The 24,073-nt window shown below is 49.7% G+C and overlaps 1 protein-coding gene and 1 long non-coding RNA gene across 10 annotated transcripts in view; both read right to left on the bottom strand.

The window, feature by feature from the left end:
* CEP250 (centrosomal protein 250) overlaps positions 1-9,345 on the bottom strand; it is a 125,308-nt gene extending 115,963 nt beyond the window's left edge. For 4 of the 7 annotated variants that reach the window (XM_090064156.1, XM_090064157.1, XM_090064158.1 and 1 more), the window contains exon 1: positions 8,488-9,230. In XM_090064156.1, coding sequence (XP_089920282.1) covers positions 8,488-8,673 — 186 coding nt within the window. In that variant the 5' untranslated portion in view covers positions 8,674-9,230. The other 3 variants (XM_090064153.1, XM_090064154.1, XM_090064155.1) reach the window with 3 other exon arrangements.
* Positions 9,346-18,089: 8,744 nt separating this feature from the next.
* Positions 18,090-24,073, bottom strand: part of LOC149856495 (uncharacterized) — a 40,343-nt gene continuing 34,359 nt past the window's right edge. Inside the window, exons 2-5 of one of the 3 annotated variants that reach the window (XR_016444507.1) lie at positions 22,871-22,947; positions 22,677-22,752; positions 19,890-20,261; positions 18,090-18,456 (exon numbers count right to left, since the gene is read on the bottom strand). This is a non-coding gene — a long non-coding RNA (uncharacterized LOC149856495). Of the gene's footprint in view, positions 18,457-19,889; positions 20,262-22,441; positions 22,753-22,870; positions 22,948-24,073 lie in introns of those variants that run through there. The other 2 variants (XR_016444505.1, XR_016444506.1) reach the window with 2 other exon arrangements.

Raw genomic sequence — 24,073 nt, 5'->3', positions numbered from 1 at the left:
CAAACCTTTTGGATCCTCAACATGGAGGACAACATTAATCAGAAGATGAATGATCTACTGCTCTCAATACAATTATGGAAGTAGCAAAGAATGTCCCCACAATTGACAAATAGCTGTGATGACAGACATCGCCGAGTACCATGCAAAAAACCCCCCATCTTTGGAGCAAAGACATCATTTGGCAGGCAGCAAACGTCCAACTCCCCAGGTACCCCTGCACTTTTCTCTGCGCTGTTACATGCCGCCCCCTCCCCCCTAGCCTGTCCCTCACCCTCTGATGCCTCCATTTTCATTTTCACTGACTGGTTTTCTTGCCTGCATTGCATGCCAGGCCAGCGTCTGGCTTCTTTACTATTCCTTCCATCTGGGACCAGCAGACACACAAACTACAGGTGCTTCCTCAGCTTAAAGGTTTTTTCAACCCAAAAGCTCGCTAAAATACAGTTCTCTAACTATACAGTTGGCGTACTAAAAAGACACCAGATTGTCTTACCTTTTGACATGTAAAGTGGTGGACTGGCATGCGGCTGTAGGGGAAGAGGAGACCTCATTGGGGCACACTACCGTGTTGTGTAGCTGCCCCAGCACCAGTGAAGGAGCAACTTAACACACACACACAGTGTCACCCACCCATGTCATAAGTTTTGCCTGACAGGAGGTTTTCACCCTGTTGTGGCTTAACACACACATGTGACACGAGTTTTGCTTGTCAGCAGTTTGAGATGCAGTTTCCCAGAAACCCCTGCTCCTATCTCCTTGAAACTTGGCAAGCTTTGTGGCTTCAGCAGGGACTAGCCTGTCTGCAGGTTTCATTCAAATCAGGCAGGAAATGACAACGTTCTAGGCTATAATGGAGAAGCACAAAACTGCCTATGCGCAAAAACGTCGAAACCAGGTTGAAACCGATTAAACGAAACAGAACAGAGGTTTTGAATCAAAACAAAATTCAAAATGAAACACTGTTTCGTTGAAATACAAGTCAAAACATAACAGTGCCATTTTGCAGAGCCCTACAAAGAACATCTCCTCTCACATGGTGTAAGGGATACAGTAATACCTGACTGTTGTCCACAATTGCTCTAAGGATCCTAAGCATTCCACCAACAGCAGCTTCTTGGGAACGGAACTGGAAGGCTTTCAGCTCAATCAAGACAAAAAAGAGGAATAGGCTAACAACTGAATGCACCACTAAGCTTGTTTCTCTTTCTCGAAATCTCTTACTTCTGGAGAATCAGTCAGAAGCACAATTAGTGAAGAAGATGCAGTGTAATGATAAGTTGCTCTTGCCCATAGACTCATTAGTAAAAACTTCCTTTCGTGACACAGAATGTGGTTCAAGTAGTTCTGAAACACATTTGCCTCAATCTGATCCTGGAATGGAACTAATACGTATAATATGTAGTACAAGTGATTCTACAGGTAGTGACTGTCGCACCCTTGATGCCGATGCACCCTTGACCTGCGAGCCTGGGTTGGCATGACCAGCTTGGCAGGAGGAGGGATTTATGACTGGACAGGTGGGTAACGGCAAGTAGGAGTCAGATGATTTAAAGCGTGATGGTTACACAGAAAGTTTATTTTACTTACGCTACTGATATGATGCAGCGTAGGCAGAGGAGTTGATTTATTCAGTTACAGCATGCAGATATCATGTTACCTAGCATTTACAGGGTGGGTAAGAAAGTTGCTTGTTACAGATTCCGAGCGATTCACATAAGCTGTTGCAGTCTGCAGATTACCGAGAGCTCTTGATAAGAAAGATAACGAGGGAGATAGTCGAGCCAGCAAGGACGGGGTTACGCCGAGATAAGGATCAAAGATGGGGAGATGTTTGTAAGAGGCCACTTTACAAACTGTGTCTCCTGGGTGTGTGTATGTGTAGAGAGTTCTCCGCTTTGGGCAGAAGTTCTTTCAAAGTTATACTTGGCCAGGGTAGCCAATTACTATACGCCAGGCATGAATAATTAACAGGTTGGCACTTGTGCTTTCTTTGTTTGCTCAGGTTTCATGCTGGCAGCCCATCCTTCAAGGAAGGGGGGCCTTTCTTTTAGTTTAGGTGGTACTGATCCTGTTTGGTCACAAGAGGATAAGCACAACACATTATTTAATTTTATAACTAATCTCGTTACTATAGGTACTTTATCTTTTGTGCTGGGCTGTCAAGGTCAGTTTCTCTCTCTCGTATGGGAGCTCAAGTGATTTGAAATGAGGCACAGACAGGGGTGTGTGCATGCAGCACTGTTACAAACTAAAGAATAATAGTGTGAGATTACAATTACAGAGTTTGTTGTGTTAGCCTCTGACCTTTTGCCATCGGCATCTGAAATCAAAGACTTTGATCTTTGACAGTGACAATGAAACTGGAGGTGCCGCAATGACCTTAGTGCAAGAGCTGAAGTAGATGAGTGGGCAACCATGGCATATCATGCACAGTTCGTTGGGTTTGCTAAAATTAGTGTGTCAACAGTTTTCAGTGCCTTTTTTTCCCCCCTTGAATTTAAACAAACAATGTAAGGGAAGTACATGCTATTGTGTATTGTCTTTACATTTTTATAAGTATTCCAATAAAAATAATTTATTCCACATAAAGCTTTGAATTTGTTTGAATATAACATTTAAACCACATTAAGTGTGCTGTATTTAATTTTTTTCCAAATCAAATATTTCAGTTCAAATACTTGTGGCTATTGGAACATAAAATTAATATGGGGGTACTTTTTAAATTTTGTTTACTAAATATAAGTCAAATAAACATGCTAAATCAGATCACGGGCATTGGAAAAATTTCCAGAAAACTTTCCAATTCAAAATTTTCCAGAAAACCCACATCTCTGGGTTCCCCACCACATTCCGCCCCACTGCGCACAGCCCCTGCTGGCGGTAGCAGCAGCAAGGGGCTGGTGCTCGGGAACTGCGCAGGCACTGCTACCTGGTGGTGCACAGCTCTGGGCAGCGCTGCAAACGATGGCAAGGAGCAGAGCCAGGCTGGTCCGCCTATACGCAGGACTTTGCGTAGTGCACATGCAGCTTCCAGAACTCATGCACCACCGGGAGAAGCCCCACGAGATAGAACCAGCTACCTTCCCTGCCCCCTGCTGTGCATGTCCTGGGACTCCATGAGGAAGCAGGGTGCAGGGCTCCCCTCCACTTCCAGTGGAGTCCGGGGGCTTGCACGGCAGAGAGTGGCAAAGGCAGCTGGCAACATTGTGCAGGCCTTCCCCTGGTGGTGCACGGGGGGGGGGGGGCGGGCACGAGATGAGAGGCCCCATTCCCTACCTGCTCCACCCAGTTCTAGCAATTCAGTAGCCAGCATCTCCATGCTGGCTGCTCCCAGCTGCTGAATGACCAGAGTTGGGGGGCAGGGGGGAGGGAATGGAGCCCCCACCAAACATCTATTGGGTCAGGGAGGGCACTCTAACTCATGGTGCTTTATGCAAAGCACCATGAGTTACAGTGGGGCCTTAACATCTGTCTGTGCCCATTGACAACACTTTTCCTTCATACTTGCATTTAAGACAGCGTTTCACCAGTCCATTTTGCATAGTTAGCCAATAGTTTCACTCTCTCCTTCCACATACTGCATATAACTGACCTGTGCAACTCATATTTGACTGAACTTGGTTTTGATTAAACCCAGAAGTTGGACAGTCTCAACATTTTTTTAATAAAAAAAATTCTTGTCATTTTGTCTGGTTTTGCCAACCCTCCCCACCTCAACCCGCCCAACCTGTTATGTGATCTAATGTAGGAAATGAGAGAACATAACATTACATCACAGTATTACACCCAACCTTCACAAATGTTGTTCTGAACAGCAGCTATGTTGCTGTTCCTAGGAGAATAAAACATGGTAAGAAAAATGCTCCCAGGTAAAACACTGCTGGTAAGCAGCCTTTTTTTCCTAGAAGTTATTACTGCAAACAAGTATCTACTGCATTTAAAAGCACAGGATAAGAAGAGTTGTTTCCTTCCAAGTTAACTGCCTTTCTTACAGACCAGCAGTGATATAAGTTTGTGAACTACAAACCATACACATAACAGTAAACAACACTATTAAAAATCACTGTTTTTTTACATAGGTAAGTTGCTATCTGTAGCAGGGCGACCTCTAGGGGTGCCATGAACTCCCCTAGCGCCCCTACCTTCTGTGCCAAAATCGGTTTAAATTCACCCTCTTTATCTTGCCCGCCACGTCTTTGATGTTAATATGTTCATGGGAGGCTGCCTTTCTAACCTCTTTGGCACGGGGCCTGGATGTATCCTGGCTCAGTCTAATCGCCCGGTGCACTCTGACCTTTGGGGCTGCACGCGAGTCCCACAGTCGCCCATGCCCTTACGGGTCCCTGGACCCATCTCCGTGCCCGCCTGTCTTGCCTCGTGGCTCTCACCCGCACCGGAGCCTTGCCTCTGTATTGTTGCCCTCCCTGGGGTCTTGCCTTTGTACCGTCGCCCTGCACCGGGTCTCGTGGCTCTCTGCGCTCTCGCCCCCAACCAGGGCCTGTGCCTCGCGCTCCCTGCCCGTAAATCAGGGCTCAGGCGGCCTTGGCCTTACCTGGCCCTCAGACCCCCTTCTTGGGTCTTACGCCCACTGGGCTCCTCACAATGGGGCTCAGGCGGCCTCAGCCTTACCTGGCCCCAGACCCCTTTCCTGGGTCTTACACCCACTGGGCTTCTCACAATTGGGCTCAGGCAGCCTCAGCCTTACCTGGCCCCAGACCCGCCTTCTCGGGTCTTATGCCCCACTGGGGCTTTTTGCATGCGCCCACACTGGGCTCCTCCCGAGACCGCATGCACTGGGGCCGGGGTTGGGACACCCCAAAATGCAGCGCCCTCTCCAGCGCCAGGAACCTCCCCCCTTCACTGGGGAGCTCCCATGAGGCCTCCTCCACCCCTACAGCCTCACCCGGTCCTCTGGTGTAATACAACAGCCTCAAAACAAAACCCTCACACTCCTGTGTTAGAACATAAATTCCAAGCTGACTGGCTATCCATAGCTCCATTCATATCCCTACCAGGGTTTTCCACCACCCAGTATCATTGGGCAGACACTGCTCAGACCATCAGGCTTCTCTGCCCTGCTCACTCCAGCAGAGCTCCAGCTTCTACTACCAGAGGAGAACTAACCTCTGGCCTCAACCTAGCTTGTTTATAAAGGCCAGGCCCTGCCCCCTTCCAGTCAGCTGACCAGACTGGTTGTCTTGGCAACCCGCACCTGTGCTGCCCTGGTGACTGGCAGCTGATCCCATTTTACTGTTGTCAGTAGCAGGCACCTTAGTGCCCTGCTATACTACCCCATAGTGCTCCTGTTCCTTGATGTTTGTAAAAGGGCAAACATCACTCCACCTAGAGGTGGATGCGTGCCTCGCTGTTCTCTCCAACAAGCAGAGCAATTACTTGGTTAAATAAACTGTCTGATCTCTATGCTGTCCTCAGCAATCACCTACATAGTACGTGCCATAAGATATCAATTCAGATACAATCTGGAGGCCTGTGCTTGTGCAAAGATATAGATGCACAATGTTGTTTTTTGTTCATAAAGGCACTTCAGCATGTAAAAGGTTCGGTGCCACCTGGTTCACACTTCCTACTTCATTTGGCAGCATGACAGTTTTTCAACAGTCCTACAGCTCTCTAGATCATAGCTTACTGCACAGGACTAGCTGAAGTACAGTTGGTAAGTGGCCCTGACACTGGTCTGATTTGAAATGATTCCCACCTCGGGTGTTTACATTTGCCTATGGCCACAAAATCTGAGAGAGCTCGATCAGAAACCCCAATCCAGCAAGATCACAACCAGCATTTTAGCCGTATGGGGTATGTCTACACAAGTCACTTCACTGCGTAGTAGATTAATCTACTGCACAGTAAAGCCTCACCATCTACACATGTGCACCATTTACTGCACAGTAAATTAGTCTACTACAGCTACTACCTGTAAGTACAGGTAGTAAACTAACTACATAGTAGTGCATGTGTAAACACTGACCAGGAGCAAATTTGCTCCTGGTCAGCCCCAACACCAGGGTGCCACAAGGGGCAGGGAACTCTGCCAGTCCTGGCGCTGCTCAGCTTCTGGCTCCCCACAAGAGCCAGAAGCTGAGTAGCGGTGGGGCTGGGGAGCTCTCTGCTTCCCTGCGCAGCCAGGAACTGGCTGGGAGCTGTCTCACTTCAGGCTGCTGTTGCCTTGGGAGCTGTGTGTGATGGCGTGTCTCCCACTGCCAGGCGGGCAGGGGACGCAGTGCAGCCAGCACACAAGAGGCATGCGGTATCATGTGCAGCACCCAATGCAATGGCAATGGAGTGCAGAGCCCAGCACACAGCAGGCATCCCAACTCTGCCCCACACACAAGTCCAGGGGGTACACGCCAACCATCCCACGACCCACCCCAGCACCCCATTCACCTCAGCCCCTGCCCCTCTTTTATTATGTAGTCTGGTACCTAGGTGTATGAAAAATTTGCTGGTGGTACTTAAGGCTGTATCGCTTTAAATTGGTGGTACACAATCTGTCAGTTTGGGAACAGCTGTCTTAGACTGTAGGAAAAGGACTGAGTTGGCCCAACTGATTTTTTTCACTCTCTAATATCTCCAATTTACTTTTCAATATGTTGCTGTCACCAGCCATGCTGTAAAGTTGACCCTATCTCCATTTCCTCTACCTAAAGTATCTTCCTAAAGGCCTAGACTCTTCTTCCTCCCCTTCCCCCCACCTACATGCCCCTGGAGCCTACAAATGCCTGCTCCTTCTCCTGCCCTGTCTACTGACATACATAAACTACCCTCACATTGTCTACTGTGCCATTGTCCTCTTCCATCAGCATCAGTGCTTCACTACTCCTCCAGGTACTGTCCAGCCCTTGATTGCTTCCCAGATATAGAGCCTTCTTCCCATCCCTCTTTATTCAAGCTCTTGTATCCCTTGCTTGCTTCCCTGATGTTCTAATCTTCCACTGTTAGAGGGCAGAATGGATATTCTCCCATCTTCTATTGTGACAGAGTTGTAGAAACCATTTCCTAACTGTTCAGAATTCCTGGTTTGGTTGTAGAAAGGCTTTCAAATAGGTGTCATGGCTATCAGTACAAAGGTTTCTAGGCCACGTTCTTCATAGTTCTATTCCCTCAAGGTTATTTTCTGCATCCTTTTCCTTCTCGCTGTAGCTTGTCTTCATGTCTTCCTCCTTTGCTCTTTTTCAGGCCTATTTGTCCTCTTCTACCCTTCCTTTTGGCTTTGTCGGTATTCTTTTAGCTTCTGAACACATGAAAGAACTCAAAAGAAAAACTGTTGTCGTAACTACTGTCATTATTTTAATATCTGATTTGCTTTTATACTTTATCTTGTTTTTTACTTTACCAAGCCTCTTCTGGGGAAGGTGGCATATAAATCTAATACGTAGAGGTGCACCACTACATTGGTCCCATATAAGATTGGCACTGGTATAAGAAAAATTGACAGCACTGGCCATCAGCTTTCTTTGGCTGATGTGGCCAATAAATACCCTGTGCAAACACCAGCTGTGGCATAGCCGGGGGCTGCCAGGAGCTCAGCCTGCCAGCATGGAGAACATCTGTGTCCAGCTGGTAAGTTGTGTGAGGGAAGGGGAATGGGGGAGGAAGGGCAGATTGAGGCCCCCGTGGTGAGGGAGGGAACGGGGCTGGGGCAAGCACTGCACAGCCAAGGTGAGATGTGGGATGGAGCCCCAGCTTGTCCAGGGGCAGCTCCCACCACTGCACATGCCTTGGGAGGACATCGGGGAGTGGGGTATGTCCCTGGATCTGCGCATGGGGCGAGGGCAGGCTGGGGCCAAGGGTGGTGCCAAGCTCTTCCCGGCAGGGGGCTGGGCTGTGCTGTGCTTGGGGTAAGTGGCAGCTCTGGGAAGGGGGCTACAGGGGGGCTGCAGCCATCCGAAAATTCACTGTAGCCCCCTCCTAGTGTCATTGCCCACTCCGAGCGCAGCCCAGCCCAGCTCCCTGCGGGGAAGAGCCGAGTGCTGTCCCCAGCCCACAGCAGCAGCCTGCCCTCACCCTACACACAGATCCAGGAGCACACGCCCCTCCCACACCCCTTCCCAGAGTGCATGCAGCGGCAGGAGCCACCCTACTCCACCCCATCCCCCAGACAAGCCACTCGCAGTGCCTGCCCTGCCCCACATCCTCCCTCACTGCGGAGGCCTTGATCTGCCTCTCCCACATCCCTTCCCTCCCCCCTTCCCCCACAACAGACTTACCAGCCGGACTTGCATATTAGCAATTGGATCAGTATCGGCCGATATGGCTTGTTAAAAATCAGCCATCAGTATTGGCCCCAAAAATCTCTATCAGTTTACCCCTACTAACAGGTAAGTAAATGCTCACAATAACATTCTTCATTCCTGGCCCACATTATCAGTTCCTATCCCTGTTGTGCTCTCCCTACATCTCTGCCAACACCCTCCACTTCTGACCCACTGCCTGTCTCTCAGGGTGCTACTGTATGTGCATGTGCCTTACCTTCGCCTGCAGCTTTCGCACAAGCACTGCCTGCCTCTGCTGAGCTTCCTGGGAGCTCTGCAGCTTGTGTTGATAGGATGCCTGACTTTCTACCTTCTGGTGATGTAATGTTGCTCTGTCCTCCTCTGGCAGTAACTGAAGTGACTGCAATTTCATGCTGCTCACTTCCAGGCTTCCTGGCTGCATCTGAGTGAAAAAAATACATAAGCAAATGTTTAGTTACAAGGGAAGATAAGAATGCAAGCCCAAGCCTCAGCACTGCTGCTTTTCCCAGCACAGTGGCTGTGCAGGGGGGAGGCAGGGAAGGAAACACTTGGTAACCTGGGAGTAGGAGTAAGCAGCACAGGCTGGGGGGGGGGAACTTTCTTGGAAGGCCTGTCACAATTAGCCCTACACCCCACCAAGTGCCAGTGGCACACCCCTCACCTCCCCCTGCCCTATCCGCTGCTCTGCTTTTTGCCTGCCCTGTGCCCCTTGGTGGATGCACTGCTCTGCCTACGGCTCCCCGCACGACCTGCCCCGCTGCCTGTCCCTCCCTGGGCTGTGCGCGACAGCCTGGCAGCCCCGGGCTCGGGGGTGTGCAGGCACCGGAGCAGCTCCGTCCCCCACAGGCCGGCTGCGACCCTGCGGACGGGCTGAGCCAGGGGAGCTCCTTCTCCACGGGCGCCCGGGACGAGCTCGGCCTACAGCGCCGCCCCCGCCGTGCGCGCCCCGGGCTCCAGCCGTTTGATAACGGCCCTTCCCGCCACTCACGGCTGCTGCAGAGACGCCCGAGCCCGGCCGGGACTTCCGCCGGCCCCGGCCCGCCCCGAAACGAGCGGGCAGCCCGGCAGTGCCCGGGGGCGGAGCCGCGCTGTGTTGTGCTGCTTTGCCGCCCTCGTGCGGGCCGCCGGAAGCGCCGGTCCCGGCCGACTGCGGAGCGGGCTGGAGCCGGGCCCTGCTGCCGAGACGAGACCTGGCCACGGGCCCCTCGGCGAGCACCGGGGCGTCCGTGCAGCAGCAAATGGGCCGCGCCGCCTGCAAGACCAGATCTGATCTTGTGCCTTGTTCAGGGCCCGGGCAGGACCACGCTCAGCCACTGGAACAGGGTGCTGCAGGGGCAGCAACTAGTTTGTTGGGACAACAAAAGTGAAAACAGGGAAAGGAGTATTGTGGGGGTTACGGGTTAGTAAGGAGCGCTGTGAGGGGGCAGGAAAGGCTGTACCAGGCTGCAGGATTCTTCCCTTGCCACTGGTGCCATTTCCTGCCTTCCCGAAGTGCGGCCTCACGCTCCCACCACAGAGCTTTTCTCTAGTCTTGATTCTTTCTGCAGGCCTGGCAGGGGCTGCCTGGTCTTGCTAGCCAAGAACCTGGGATTCCTGTAATGGGCAGGTTGCTGGGCCAGTGCAGACCCCGCGCCTCCTACAAACAGTTCTGGACCCAGCTCAGTGCTGGCGTGGGGTGACCAAGGTGCTCTGTGTCTCAGGTGGTCTCTGCTTGAGACTGGTCCCAGCTGGGCTTTGACATTCGGCCTCCCCAGCCGAGAAGCCCCAGCATGCTGAGCTGGGTGTAGGTTAGAATAGAGCAGACAATGGTTTTGGTTGCTGGGCCGCTTTACCAGTTTTGATGAGCTGGAGGGGGTGCAAGGGTAGCCCCGCCCCTGGTTGGCATCTTGGGACCACAGGTTCATTAGATGCAGGTCCTGTCAGACCAACCTGGTGGCCTTCTATGACCAGGTCACCAAATCCTTAGACGCAGGGGTGGCAGTGGACATAGTCTTCCTGGACTTTCGGAAGGCCTTCGACACTGTCTCTCACCCCATTCCCATTAAAAAACGGGGACTGTGGTGTCAACACCTACACAGTCCAATGGATCGCTGACTGGCTTGAGGGCCACACCCAGAGAGTAGTGGTGGATGGGTCATTTTCAGCCTGGAGGGATGTGGGCAGTGGGGTCCCCCAGGGCTCAATCCTCGGGCCCGCACTGTTCAACACCTTGATCTGCGACATGAACAAGGGGGTAAAAAACACCCTGTTCAAATTCACAGATGACACTAAGATGGGGGATGTGGGCACACTAGAAGGGAGGAATAGCCTGGAATCAGACCTAGACAGGTTGCAGGGGTGGGTGGATGAGAACAGGATGGGATTTAACACCAACAAGTGCAAGGTGATGCACCTGGGGAGGAACAACCGGCACCTACAGGTTGGAGAACTCCCTTCTCGTCAGTGCAGAGGCAGAAAAGGATCTTGGAGTCATCGTTGATGCCAAGATGAACATGGGTCGGCAGTGTGGGGAGGCGGTCAGGAAGGCCAACCGTACCTTGTCATGCATCCACAGATGCATCTCAAGCAGGTCCAAGGAGGTGATCCTCCCCCTCTATGCAACACTGGTCAGGCCGCAGTTGGAGTACTGTGTCCAGTTCTGGGTGCCGCACTTCAAGAGGGATGTGGACAACATGGAGAGGGTCCAGAGGAGGGCCACTTGCATGATCAGGGGACAGCAGGGCAGGCCCTACGAGGAGAGGCTATGGGACCTGAACCTGTTCAGCCTCCAGAAGAGAAGGCTGAGGGGGGATCTAGTAGCCTGTTACAAACTAGTCGGGGGGGATCAGCAGGCATTGGGGGAGTCCCTGCTCCCCTGAGCACTACCAGGAGTGACTAGAAATAACAGTCACAAACTGGCAGAGGGTAGATTCAGACTAGACATCAGGAGGCGCTACTTCACTGTCAGGGCGGCTAGGATCTGGAACCAACTTCCAGGAGAAGTGGTGCTTGCTCCTACCCTGGGGGTCTTTAAGAGGAGGCTAGATGAACACCTTTCTGGGGTTGTTTGACCCCCGTACTTTTTCCTGCCATAGCAAGAGGTCGGACTCAATGATCTGCTCAGGCCCTTCCGACCCTACTAACTATGAAACTATGACTAGAAGTCCCACCCACAACCCCTTTACCTTGGCCCCCCCAGATGTTCCTTCCCTTGCCCCCAGAAGTATACCTTTGGGGGGGGTTGCCATCCAACTTGATTCCAAAGCCATGCCAAGGACCAGACAGAGCGGCAAGCAGGAGAACAATGACAGCGTGGGGTGTTAGGTGGCAGCACTCCATCCCCCTCCCGTCATTCTTGGCAGACAATTAGCTAGTAATAAAATACATTATAAATACCTATACATTTTGGTGTTTGATTTTGAGTTTTTTATTATGGAAAATAAGAGTACTCCCTGCCCCCTTTTCTCACTGGGACATGGGTCCAGCTATGGCTATCTGCCCCCCACTCCACTGCTTTGTTGCACTCAGCAGTCCTGGTATGCCAGTGTCCTGCCTATGCCATTTCCCTTCCCCAGCCACAGCACCCCAACCCTCCTGGTGCTCTTCACTCCACACCCCTCACTCCCCAACTGCAGCCCCCTAGGCCTGCTGGTGCCATGAACATTGCATGCCTCCCAAGGCTGGGGGGCATGGCGACCACCTGCAGGCGGTGGCGATGGTGTTGGCAGTGGAGGTGTGGTGGTGGCAAGCAGGGAGCTCCCGCAGGCAGCCATGACAGTTTCAGAAGTGAAGCGGGGATGGGGGGGGCAAGCACTGACTGGCGATCAGTGACGACTCACAGACATCAGCAATGGCCAGTGGGTTTTGGTGACCGCCCGTCAATGCTGCCAGTGGTGTTGGCAGCAAGGGCGGGAAGAGGGCTAGCAAGCAGTGACTGCCCTTGTAGAAATTTACTAACAAGATCATAAATAATAGTGTAGCAGTTAACTTCTACAGCAGATTCAGCCTCCAAGGACAGGCTGATAAGACTCTGCAATGACCAAATCCTATTCACTTTGAAGTCTGAAGTAAGTTTCCTCCCTATTAGTTACCATTTCAAAACAAACATGTAGCCAAAAACCAGTTTTGAAATAATTAAGAGTTTTCCCACACTGACCTGATATTCACAGTGGAAAATTCCCACCTGCGTGCGCATCTTGTCTGTAAACTATAAATCGCCTCTAACAGTTTTATTCGGGGCCTCTGAGCTCGCTCAGGGTGCCCAGCATGCTGAATAAATTTTGAGATTGACAGCAACTCTGTGTCTTTGGGAATAGCTCCACAAGGGGTCACGAATGCCTCAACAATTTGGCGACCCAGATGGGACCCGTTGTGTGCTGACCTGGCTGCTCGTCGTTTGGCCCAGCCTTCCCAGCTGGCATAGGTGAGTTTGTCACCATTCGGAGGGCTCGGTCCGGCTGTCGGGTAAGTGGGGCCCGCCGTGAGGGGTAGCTGTTCCCAGGAATTTATAGACCAGAGTGCTTAAGTCTCGGGAGGATGGGACAATCGGCTTCAAACGTCCCACCAGGATCTCCTTTAGGGAGGCTTCTCCAGGTTTGGGGAGAAGGGAATCTGCCGGTGCAGTCTGGCATGGGCAGGAAGCGCGCTTGTATTTTGTGTACACAGGAGTGGCCTGTCTTAACTCAACAAGGTGCTCCAGATAAACGGTGGCTGAAATTTGGCTCATTTGATCGGTCTCGTTTGGCATTCCTTCGAATGGAATTGGTAGCTTTAAAACCTCAGCAGATGGATTATTGGTACCTGTGGGCTAAATTGGCCGAAAAAGCCCGCAAACCGGTTCTTTACTCTACCACTCCACCACCTTATGATCCTCCGATTTCAGTCTCTGTGGAGTCTGAAGATGACCCTGAGCCTCTCTACCCTGCTCTCCCTGTCCCCGGTCAACCCCTGCCCCCTGATGAGAGCGCTGCAGCTCCCATGGCATCAGCGCCAGCTCCAAGCTCTGGGCTCCCTGCCTCCAGAGGCTTTTCTTCGGTCTGGACCCGGAGCCGGGGTCCTGTGGGGGAGGCGTTTCCACCCAGCCAGGGGAAGGAACACCCGAATGCGGTGGCTCAGGCTCCTTTGCAAACCTACCCGGTCCCGTTTGTGGATGGCGGGGGCAGCTTCCAGGTTCGCCCTACTCTAATTCATGTGCCTTTCACCCGAGGGGACCTCCTCATTTTGCAACAACAAACCCCCTCTTTTCGGGAAAAAACCTGATGAAGTAGGATGGACTATTCGGTGCATAGTCCATACTTATGACCCTTCTTGGTCAGACATGCAGGAACTCATGGATACCCTGCTGACCCCAGACGAGCGGGCTAAAATTTTAGACTGTGCCAGGGCTGTTGCCTCAGCAGGAAACAGAGATCCTTGGCCTTCTAATGAACCTAATTGGGATTACAACACCCCCGGGGGAAGGGCATCCCTGAGGGAAGCCCACAATGATTTACTAGCAGGCTTTGATGAAGCGAGTAAAAAGCCCATGAATTGGGGGAAATTCCATGCATGCAAACAGGGACCCGAGGAGCATCTGGATGCCTTCTTTACCTGTTTGTGCGAGGCAGCCAAGACATACGTTTGTCTTGATGTAGATAAACCAGAGCATGTGCCTTCGCTGGTATCAGCCTTTGTAAACCAGAGTGCTCCTGATATTAAGGAGCATTTCTGCAGGTATACTCCAGGGTGGGAAGGAAAGAGTATGTTAGAGATAAGAAACATAGCAAGCTGTGTGTTTGATGGGAGAAAGGAGAGGGAAAGAAAGAAGGAGAGAAAGGAAGATTTTAAGCTAGTAGCTGCAATGGTTGAGGGAATGATGCACAGCATGTCAGGAAGAGGACGGAACAGGGGAATGGGGCCAGGGAGGGTTTCAACGAAGAGGATTAGGTCAGAGAAACCAGGGCGAAGGGTGGTCCACAGTTCAGAGGGCCAGCGAAGTATGTTACCACTGTAAACAACCTGGATACTTCAAATGAGAGTGTCTCCAGAGGAAGGGGATGAACATCGGAGCCATCTCAGAACGGGGGCCCCCTCCGGATCAGTGACGCCAGGAGCTGGTGTCAAAGACTACTCACAGGAAAGAAGGACTCAATGACCCGACTGACCACCCTAACCCAGTCTGCCCTGCGGTAACTATAAATTGCAATAAGAGCGACCCTGTTGCCTCAATTCAGGTAGGAGAGCAACAATATGAGTGTTTAATTGACACCGGCGCTACTATGTCTATGTTATCTACAACTCCTGAGCGTGCAGGTCTAATTGAGGAAGGAACTGAGAATGTGATGGGGGGGGAAATTGTTCAAAACTAGCAGAAGTGCCCCTACTCGAGTCCAAGTGGGACCCTTGTCGTGTGAACACTCCTTTTTGTTGTCTGCCCGTGCTCCTATGAATTTGTTAGGACGGGACTTACTGTGTAAGCTGAGGGCCACTCTACGCTGTAGTGCAGACGGAATAACTTTAGAATTACCAATTGACAAACTGCCTTATTTCGCTGGGGCATTGGCCTCAGGGGGAAAAGGGAAATTTACTGGTGGAACTACAATGATTGCCAGCCACATTGTGGGACTGGGAGTCCACCAATGTAGGACTACTGAAGTCTGCCACTCCAGTTGTTAATCAAACCAAGGGGGGAGTCCCACCTTGCATGCCTCAGTACCCGCTGAATAAAGAAGCAGAAGAAGGTTTGCAGCCCCTTATAGATGAATACATCAGGAAAGGGATTTTAGTGGAGTGTCAGTCTCCTTCCAATACCCCCGTGTTACCAGTCAGGAAACCTAAATTAGGAAAGGATGGCAAGCCTGTTTATCGTTTTGTGCAAGACTTACGTGATTATGTGATTCCCAGAGCTGCCGTAGTTCCTAACCCTGCCACTATTGTTGCCTCCATCCCGTTGAAGCAGAAATCGCAGTTCGTTTCTTTTGGAAGCTCGTGAATAATAATTCCTCAGGCACACATTTTTTAGCAGCACCAAAGATGTATTTGCAAATAAGGTCAGAGCAGAGACAGAAAATCTCAGACTACTCTGAACCACCGAGGAAACCCCAAACCGGAGCTTATATACCCTCTCTCCTGAGCACATGGGCAGAAACAGGAACTCTTACAACATCTTCCGGTTCATACAAACATATATGTTAATGACGTCACGTCATACATCCCATGTGCATTATAATTAACTATTTAAGTATGCGGGGCGGGTAGGCTTATATGCATCAGCTAATTACGCATGCCCAGAAAGCCCTCTAGGTTACCAAAGGTTGAAAATCCCCCTTTCCCCCTCCCGCTCCAAGGAGTTAGTTGATTGAATTACAGTGTCTGTATCCTTCATGTGGATTGTCAGGGGAGTGTGATTTAGCATAGAAAGGCTGACAGATTGGTCAATACAGTAGAAGGGAGTGTTACTTTTTAGCACAATGGGTTTTTGATAGTGTTTCCCTTTATCAGATATGAGGCAGAAACTGCAGACCGTGCAGTTTCAATGACACTCTATATTCATTATGCATTCCTAATAATAATATTTCTAACACCGTGGTGGGCCACTCGATTCACAGTAATTGATTTGTGTGCTGCTTTCTTTTCAATCCCAGTTGCAGCCCAGTCTCAATACCTTTTTGCCTTCACTTGGAAGAGAAAACAACATTTAACCTGGACACGACTTCCCCAAGGATACACCGAGAGTCCTCCTATCTTCAGCCAAATCCTGACAAGAGACTTACAAGGTATCATACTTACCTCGGATACAGTGCTTGTACAGTATGTAGATGACCTACTACTAGCATCACGGACTCAGGTAAGCTGCCGGACGGATACTTTAAGACTATTAGAAGGATTAGCTGAAGGAGGACATAAAGTATCCCCAGGAAAATTACAATATTGCCAAAAGAAGGTTACATACCTGGGGCATGTGTTCTCAGAGGGAATTATCTGATGAAAGGGTAAAGGCTATAAAAGACTTGCCAAAGCCCACCACTAAGAGGCATATGCGAGCCTTTTTAGGAGTGGCTGGATTTTGCCGGCCATGGATCCCTGCTTACGGAGAGATGGTTAAGCCTCTGGTAGAGACCACTCGGAAGGGAGAACCTGAAGTGGTTCAATGGACCCCCAAGTTAGACCATGCTTTTCACCAAGTTAAACACCAGCTATCACAAGCCCCTGCTCTAGGACTCCCCAACTGCGAGAAGCCATTTGTGTTGTTTGTCCATGAGAGACGGGGAGTAGCTTCAGGAGTCCTAACCCAGAAACTGGGACCTCAGCTACGCCCAATCGCTTATTACTCTTCCACCTTAGATCCAGTGGCAAAAGGGCTAGTCAGCTGTCTGCGCGCCATTGCAGTGGCAGCACTGCTTGTTGAGCGATCGAAAGAGCTAGTCATGGGGTACCCCCTCGAAGTCAGGGTTCCTCATGAAGTTGAAGCCCTAATGACTAAAGAAAAGACTCAAGCCTTCTCTCACCAGCGTCTAGCCCGGTATGAAGTGACTCTGCTAGCTGCTGAAAACATGCGCATCTCACGCTGTACTAGCCTCAACCTGGCCTCGCTTTTGCCTCATCCCAAGGATGGAGAGCCACATCATGACTGCTGCACCGTCGTTCGTATAATGGAAAAGCCCCGAGACGACCTTACTGATGTGCCCCTGAACAATCCTGACTTAGTCTTCTATGTGGATGGGTCCTTCTACATAGAAGCTGGAGTTAGTCGGACTGGGTATGCAGTCGTCACTGACTTCAACATCGTTGAAGCAAAGCCCTTATCTCCCTGGCTGAGTGCACAAGCAGCTGAACTGATTGCTTTAACTCGTGCATGTGAACTGGCAACCGGGATGACTTTAAATGTATACACTGACAGTCGGTATGCGTTTGGGATTTGCCACTCCACCGGGCAATTATGGAAACAGTGAGGCTTCATTACTTCTTCCGGAGCAAAGATTGTGAACTCCACTCAGGTTTCTGAGCTCCTGGAAGCCATCCAGAAACCCAGACAGATAGCCGTAATACATGTCGCCGCACACACCGGCGGGAGCATACCTGAGGCTAAAGGAAATGAGCGGGCGGATGCTGCTGCCAAATCTGTTGCTCAGCAACCCCTAAGTCTCAATGACCTTGCTCCTGTGTGGGAGACACCCAGAGCCTTGGAAGGATACGAGCAAGCGTGCAAAGGAGAAGAAGAAGAATGGAAACGTCTCTATGGGGCTTATTCAAAGGATGGACTGTGGTACACTAGCGATGACCACCCCATCTTGCCTAAAACATTACAGCGGCCCCTGTGCCAAACAGTCCATGGGCAAGGTCATTATGGGGCGACTGCCGTAGCTGAAACCATTCTCCGAGTTTGGTTTGCCCTGGGATCCATGCAGTAGCTAAACAAGTGACCAGCGTCTGCTCCACTTGCCCAGCGTTCAACTCTGGCCCCGAGAGAAAAGCCCCACCTGGGGGCCGACCTTGGGCATATCAACCATTTGAGAGACTGCAAATAGACTTCATTGAACTTCCCCGGTGCCGAGGATACAGCTATGCCTTAGTAGTGCGAGATCAGCTCACCCACTGGATGGAGGCATTTCCTGCCACCCATGCCTCTCATCAGCAAGTCGCTCATGCACTTCTAAAGGACATTATTCCGCGGTTTGGCATACCTCAAGTGATTGACTCAGATCAAGGAGGTCACTTCACCTCCCAGGTCTTACAAACAATTTACACATGGTTGGAAATCACTAGGCAGCTTCACACCCCTTATCACCCTCAGTCATCTGGAGGGGTGGAAAGGGCAAATCGGACTCTAAAAACCCTTTCCTGATTCATCTACATAGGTACAGCAGGTATCATTGACTAAAGTACATACCCCTTCTTGATTAGCAAGAAGTAGGTCTAACGCTAGGCGATTTTGCAAAGTAATATGCCATTGACATTGCCTCCCATTAAATCCTCGTTAACAAAATAAGGAAATACAGATTCGATAAAAATCCTGCAAGATGGATACATAACTGGTTGGATCATCATACTCAGTAATCTGCAATGACTCAATGTCTGGTTGGGTATCAAGTGGGGTTCTTCAGGAGTCTGTCCTGGGTCCAGTATTGTTCAAAATCTTCATTAGTGATTTGAATGATGGGATTGATTGTACACTTAAATTTGTGATGACACCAAGTTGGGTGGAATTGCAGATATTCCAGAGGGCATGGCTAGGATTCAGAATGATCTGGATAGATTGAAGAAGTGGTCCACAGTCAACCAGATGAGATGCAATAAGGATAAGTCCAAAGTCTTGCATTTGGGATGGAATAACCACACGTAATACAAACTGGGGAATGACTGGTGTGATTGCAGTACTGCAGATAAGGACCTGGGGATTACAGTGGGCCATAAACTGAGCATAAGCCAACAGTATGCTCTTGTTGTAAAAAGGGCCAATATTATCTTGTGTTGTATTAAGAAGAGTGTCACTTGCAAATCAAGGGACGTTATTCTTCTGCTCTATACAGCACTAGTGAGGCCTCACTTGGAATACTGTGTTCAGTTTTGGGCCCCACACTTCAAGAAACATGTGGACAGTTTGGGAAGAGTCCAGTGCAGAGCAACAAAAATTATTAGGGGCCTCAGAAGCAAGTCTGGGGTGGTGTCATGGCCTGCCTGTGCCAGGACAGGGGCTCCCAGAGAAGGCTGACTTGGAGGCCTGTCCTTGCCCCCACTGTGGCTACACATGGTAGTTCTGTGGCTGCCCCCTTACACTTTCTGTCCACCTCTGTCCATCCCTGTAGTATGGAAAGTGACAAGCCTAATGGCCCTGGCCCTGGGGGGCAGGGCCTGGGGTTGGTCTGTGGCTGGGTGTGGTGGTTGGGTGTTGGTCCGGGGGTGTGATGGTTGGGTGTGGTTTGTGACTGATGGATGAGAGCTGGGCTAGGTTCTTCCCTACTCTGTCCAGCCATCCTGAAGGGAGGCCAAGGCAGGTCTAACAGGTGCTTTCCCCCGCTCCAGGTCTGGGTTAAGAACCATCCGGCAAGTGACAGAAGCAGCGACACCAGTAGGCCAAGCTGGGCAAGGCAGTCGTGTGGCCTGTCCAGGGCACCACATGAGAACACTATGCTGGTTATGCCAGGGCTAGAGGAAGGGGGGGCTTGCAGGGGACTGCCATTAACTCTTTCACTGCTGGCAGAGATATATACATCTCATTGAGTGCCCAGGGTGGGCGGAGAGAGATGCAGGGGCATTCTGACCACTGTGGGAGAGAGGAAAGGGGATGTGAGTGAGAGGAAGGGAGGGCTTACCTCCCTGGGTTGTTGCTGCTGCCACTGAGATAGCAGCATCAGCTTTGCTCCAGTAACAGCAGCCCTGTAGCCTGGATCTCTGGGAGTTGAGCCTGGTGCCCTGTTTTCTCCCTCCCCCACTTCTCCCAATACATGCACATCTGGCAAAGGCTTCTGGTGGGGATTGGGGGGGGGGAAGACAGGGAGTGCCATTCCATTTACTTCAATTGCCTCCCACCCCACAGATACCTGCTTGGTGCAGCACAGGGTTTCCCTTGCTGTGACAAGAACAAACACCCATGAATATTGTAAAACATTTTAAAAATACTGTGACAGGGCAAGAAGTCCACCCTGTCACACGACATCCAAAGAACAAAGGCGTACTTACCACGCTGGCAAGCCCAACCTGGAGAAAAGCTGTGCTGAGAGCTCTGGATGGTAATTAGCATGATCAGCTGGGAAAGCTGGCCAGACAGCAAAGCAAATGCTGCAGCTGGCCTCACAGCTGATCAGCATGGGGATTTAAAAGGAAGTCAATCAGGTAGTCGGCATCGATCTGAGTGAGGGAGCTACACGAAAGGAAACCTGAAGGAATGTGGGAAGACAACAGTGAGAGATTGACCAAGGGGACTCAGAAGAGAGTCCTGAAGACTGACTTACCTGCAGAGGTGGGGAGATGCAGCTGCGGCATCAGAGACAGCTGTGGCATCCAAGCCAATTGAGTCTGGATCTGGTGGGTGCGGGCAACCGTTCTAGGGACCTGGGGGAAAGAAGAGACAGAAGTGAGTGCTCACGTGAGTTTAGGGCATGTACCCAATGTGACTCAGCCCTGAAAGATAAGGGCCAAGATGAACTGGGGGACAGTCAGCTTGGTATCCATGCGGGGAAGAACAGGGCAAATGACAAAAAGCATGGAACCGGTCGTCTAGAGACTGATCAAGACCATCCACGGACTGAGACTCCCACAGAGAAGAACTGATGTGAGCAAAGTCATAACATCTGGTGTGATAAGGGCAGGGTATGGGGATGGTAGAGCCCTGTGAAGTGGAACCAACCTTCTAAGTTACAGAACTAATGCCAACCTTATCTCACAGGACTGTATTCACCTTTAGTTCCTTCCTTTTTCCATCTAAGTCATGGTGGGCAAATTTAAGGAGACTATCTGGTCCAATGTGAGAAACAGCAGTTTTACTTTGGAAGGACATGGCTAATCTTCCACAATTATGAAAAAGGAAAATGAAGAATACTTCAAAATCAATATACAGCAAATTCCTTTCTGTCTGGCATTCTGCTATCTGGAATACTTTATTAACTGCACTGCGCTGCCACCACCACACCGGGGCCACCACCATCTACCACCTCACGTTGCTGTCACCATGTGCAAGCTGCGTGCAACCACTTCACACCGCCGCAGCCACTACCCACCACCCTGCACCGCCACCACATGCAAGCACCCTGCTCTTCTCCTGCCCTCTGGTATTTTTAGATAATTGGCATTTTTACGTAACTAGCACCTGGCATTCCCCATGCATGCTAGATAACGGAGCTTTTACTATAAAAATATTTTAAAATAATATAAAGCATTTATCATATATGCAATACTTATCCTAGTTGTACTTATTTAAAACATTTATACCATTTATACTACTTTTAATTCTTCATACTACTTATACGCTTCTGTTTCTGCTCTATACTTTTCTATCTACTCTATTTCTTTTTCTTCTTTTTACATAGCTACATCTATCTCTGTCTATTTCTATTCTTATTCCAGTTTCCCATTGTTTACTAACTCTTATTTGTTCTCTTCTTCTATGTCGTCTTTTCTTATTTTTCATTAGCTTCTTTTTCTATGTCTGATCTTCTCAGTCTTCTGAAGGGGAAGAAAGAAGAAGCTTGGTTTTGGCCCATAGTCCCAAAAAGCACCACCCCACCAAAGGATGCATAGTCAATGGGATATTTCTGATGTTACCTATAGATTGCTCAGGATGCATTGTATCCTGGAGGGTGGGTGTGGCACGCAGCATCTGACCTTGGTGCTGCGCGCACTTTCGGAATGCAATTATAAGAAATATGAAAGTTACCCCCAAGTATTAAAGTACTAAGAAGAAATGCCACACCTCCTCAGCTACAAACTTACCATTTGCTGGTGCTGCCCCACAGCCTGCAAACAATAACCTCTTTGTCCCACTTGGGCAGCTGCCCCCTTACCCCTCCCCTCCCCCATGCCCTGCCACAATTACCAGTGGTGCCTGGCTACTCATCCTTCAGGTCACTGTGGGAAGCCTCAGCTGTCCGCAGGGGGCACCTCCACTTACCACCCCAACCCCTCCCAGCTGTGTGAGTGGCTATGTGCAACTTTGAGGTAGCTAGTGCCACCCCTAACACTCCCCACCACCTTAGTGCCAACACTGCTTTCAGAGTGTGCGGCATGGTAGGGAGCTGCATGGCAGCTTGCCTGGCGTCTTGCAGCGAGCTGTGACAGGGGACCCTCCAAGCATGCTCTAGCCCTACCCATGCCTACAGCTGCTGCCTTAGCCCCAGCCCCAGCTCCAGTCATCTATCCACACACCCCTACTGTACCCCCCCATCCCTATATCATGCAGCCCCTCTGTGTCCTGCTACATTCCTTGCCCTATGACCACAGCCAATGCCCGCTCTGCACAGCTTCCCCCAACCACCCAAATAGGTGCCTCTTGCATCCCCTGGTGCTCCTAAGTCCCACACCCCCACTGATGTCACTGTGTGAACTCCCATGCCATTCTGCCCGTGAAGGAGAACATATCAGCTCTTTATTTTTAAGCTTTATTTTAATTCTTTTAAATGGCATGATATTATCTATCCCTCAACTACAGAAGACAATGTACCACATAGATTAAATAGTTAATGAATAAACAAAGTATTTTAAAGCACTAAAGTTTGAATAAATTTAATATGGTATAATACAATATAAAGTATTAAAAAAGATTATAAATATATAAAAAGATTTTTAAAATTCTATAGAAGTCAGTGCACAACATCACTAAAGAATTGTACCAATATTATGAATTTTAAAATATAAAAGTATAAAGTATAAACATGCATTTATTTATACAAATTTGTATAAATATTATGAATTTTAATATATGAAAGTATAAAAACATAAAGTGTAAAAATATGAAAGTACACTTTTATTTACATTTTTATTTTATATACTGCTCTCTTATGTCTTCTATTTTTCTTTGCCCTGTTCAAATTCTGATCTTCTCAGTCTTCTGCAGGGGAAGAAAGAAGCAGAAGTTTGTTTTTGGCCCATAGTTCTGAAAAGCACATTATTCACCTTCCCACACTCCCCTACAGGATCTAAACTCAGTGGGATATTTTTGCCACTACCTGTATATAATGTGGGATGCATTGTATCCTAGGGGGTGGGTCTGGCAGGCTGTCTGCCCTCTGTATCACTTGAGTTTCTGGAATGCAATCATAAGAAATATGAAAGTTACTTCAAAGTATTAAAGTACTAAGAAGAGGTGCCACACCACCTCAGTTGCAAACTTACTTTTTCTTGGTGGTGCTTCTGTGCCGTTTCTCATTTCCCACCTCCACTGTGCCAGTGGGCGTGCTGGGGATGGGGGGACCACATAATCAATTTGAGGCAGTGGTGGCAGTGGTAGTGGTTGTGTGTATATTGCCAGCAACATGGCCAGGTACCAGAAGCCGCCTTGCATGGGGGTTGGGGAGTAGGTTTGTCCATCCATTTTCGGTTTTCTTTTTATGGGTTACATTTCCCAGCATCCCCTGCGGTTGGGTCTTGGGGGGGTTTCCATGGGGACCCTAGCTACAGCTGTGCTGCTGTCCACCCTGAACACCTGCCCAGGTGTGTGCAGCGGTGGTGTGGTTCTGCAATTTTGGGATGGCTATAGCCCCCACCACCCCCTCCCCCAACCTGTGATTAGACCTGATGCCATGGCATATAGATGCATCACAGCACGTCGAGAAACAAAGTGTAATAAAAGGACACCTTTACTTTATTTCAGAAAACATTATTTGCACTTTACTTAGATCCAGCATTAAAGGGTGGATAGGAAGCTGGCTGGATATAGCATTAAAAGCAGCAGACACCTTTAGGTTCATAACAATCCTGCACCCCAACTTCCCTTCCTGCCTGTGCCAAAGAGCGGTTTCATTAACCCTTCAGAGGCCATGATCTACCCATCCTCCTTCCCCCACTATGGCAACTGCTCCCTCCCCCCATGCTCTGCCACAGTCCACACCAGTGGCCATTTACTCATCATTTTAGTAACTGTAGGAAGCCTCTGCACCCACTACAACAATCCCCTCTGCCAACGTCATCTCCCACAGTTGCCAGTAACAAAAAAACCCCCCAACACATCTAGAAGGAACTGAATAAATAAAACCTTTATTTACAAAGCCAAAAAATAAAACAAATTATTTTTGCAAGGAAAACAAACAAATAAACAAATAAGTAAATATAGAAACCAACAAGTATAAATTTACAGAATCTAAAATAATAAAACCAATTGCACAACGGCTGGTGGCATTGCATCATCCTTGATGTCTTATTGATCTTCAGGG

This window comes from Crocodylus siamensis, chromosome 10 (genome assembly GCF_052110815.1).
Source record: "Crocodylus siamensis isolate JL-2025a chromosome 10, ASM5211081v1, whole genome shotgun sequence".
Lineage (NCBI taxonomy): Eukaryota > Metazoa > Chordata > Crocodylia > Crocodylidae > Crocodylus > Crocodylus siamensis.
This window is presented reverse-complemented; position numbering and strand designations above follow the sequence as displayed.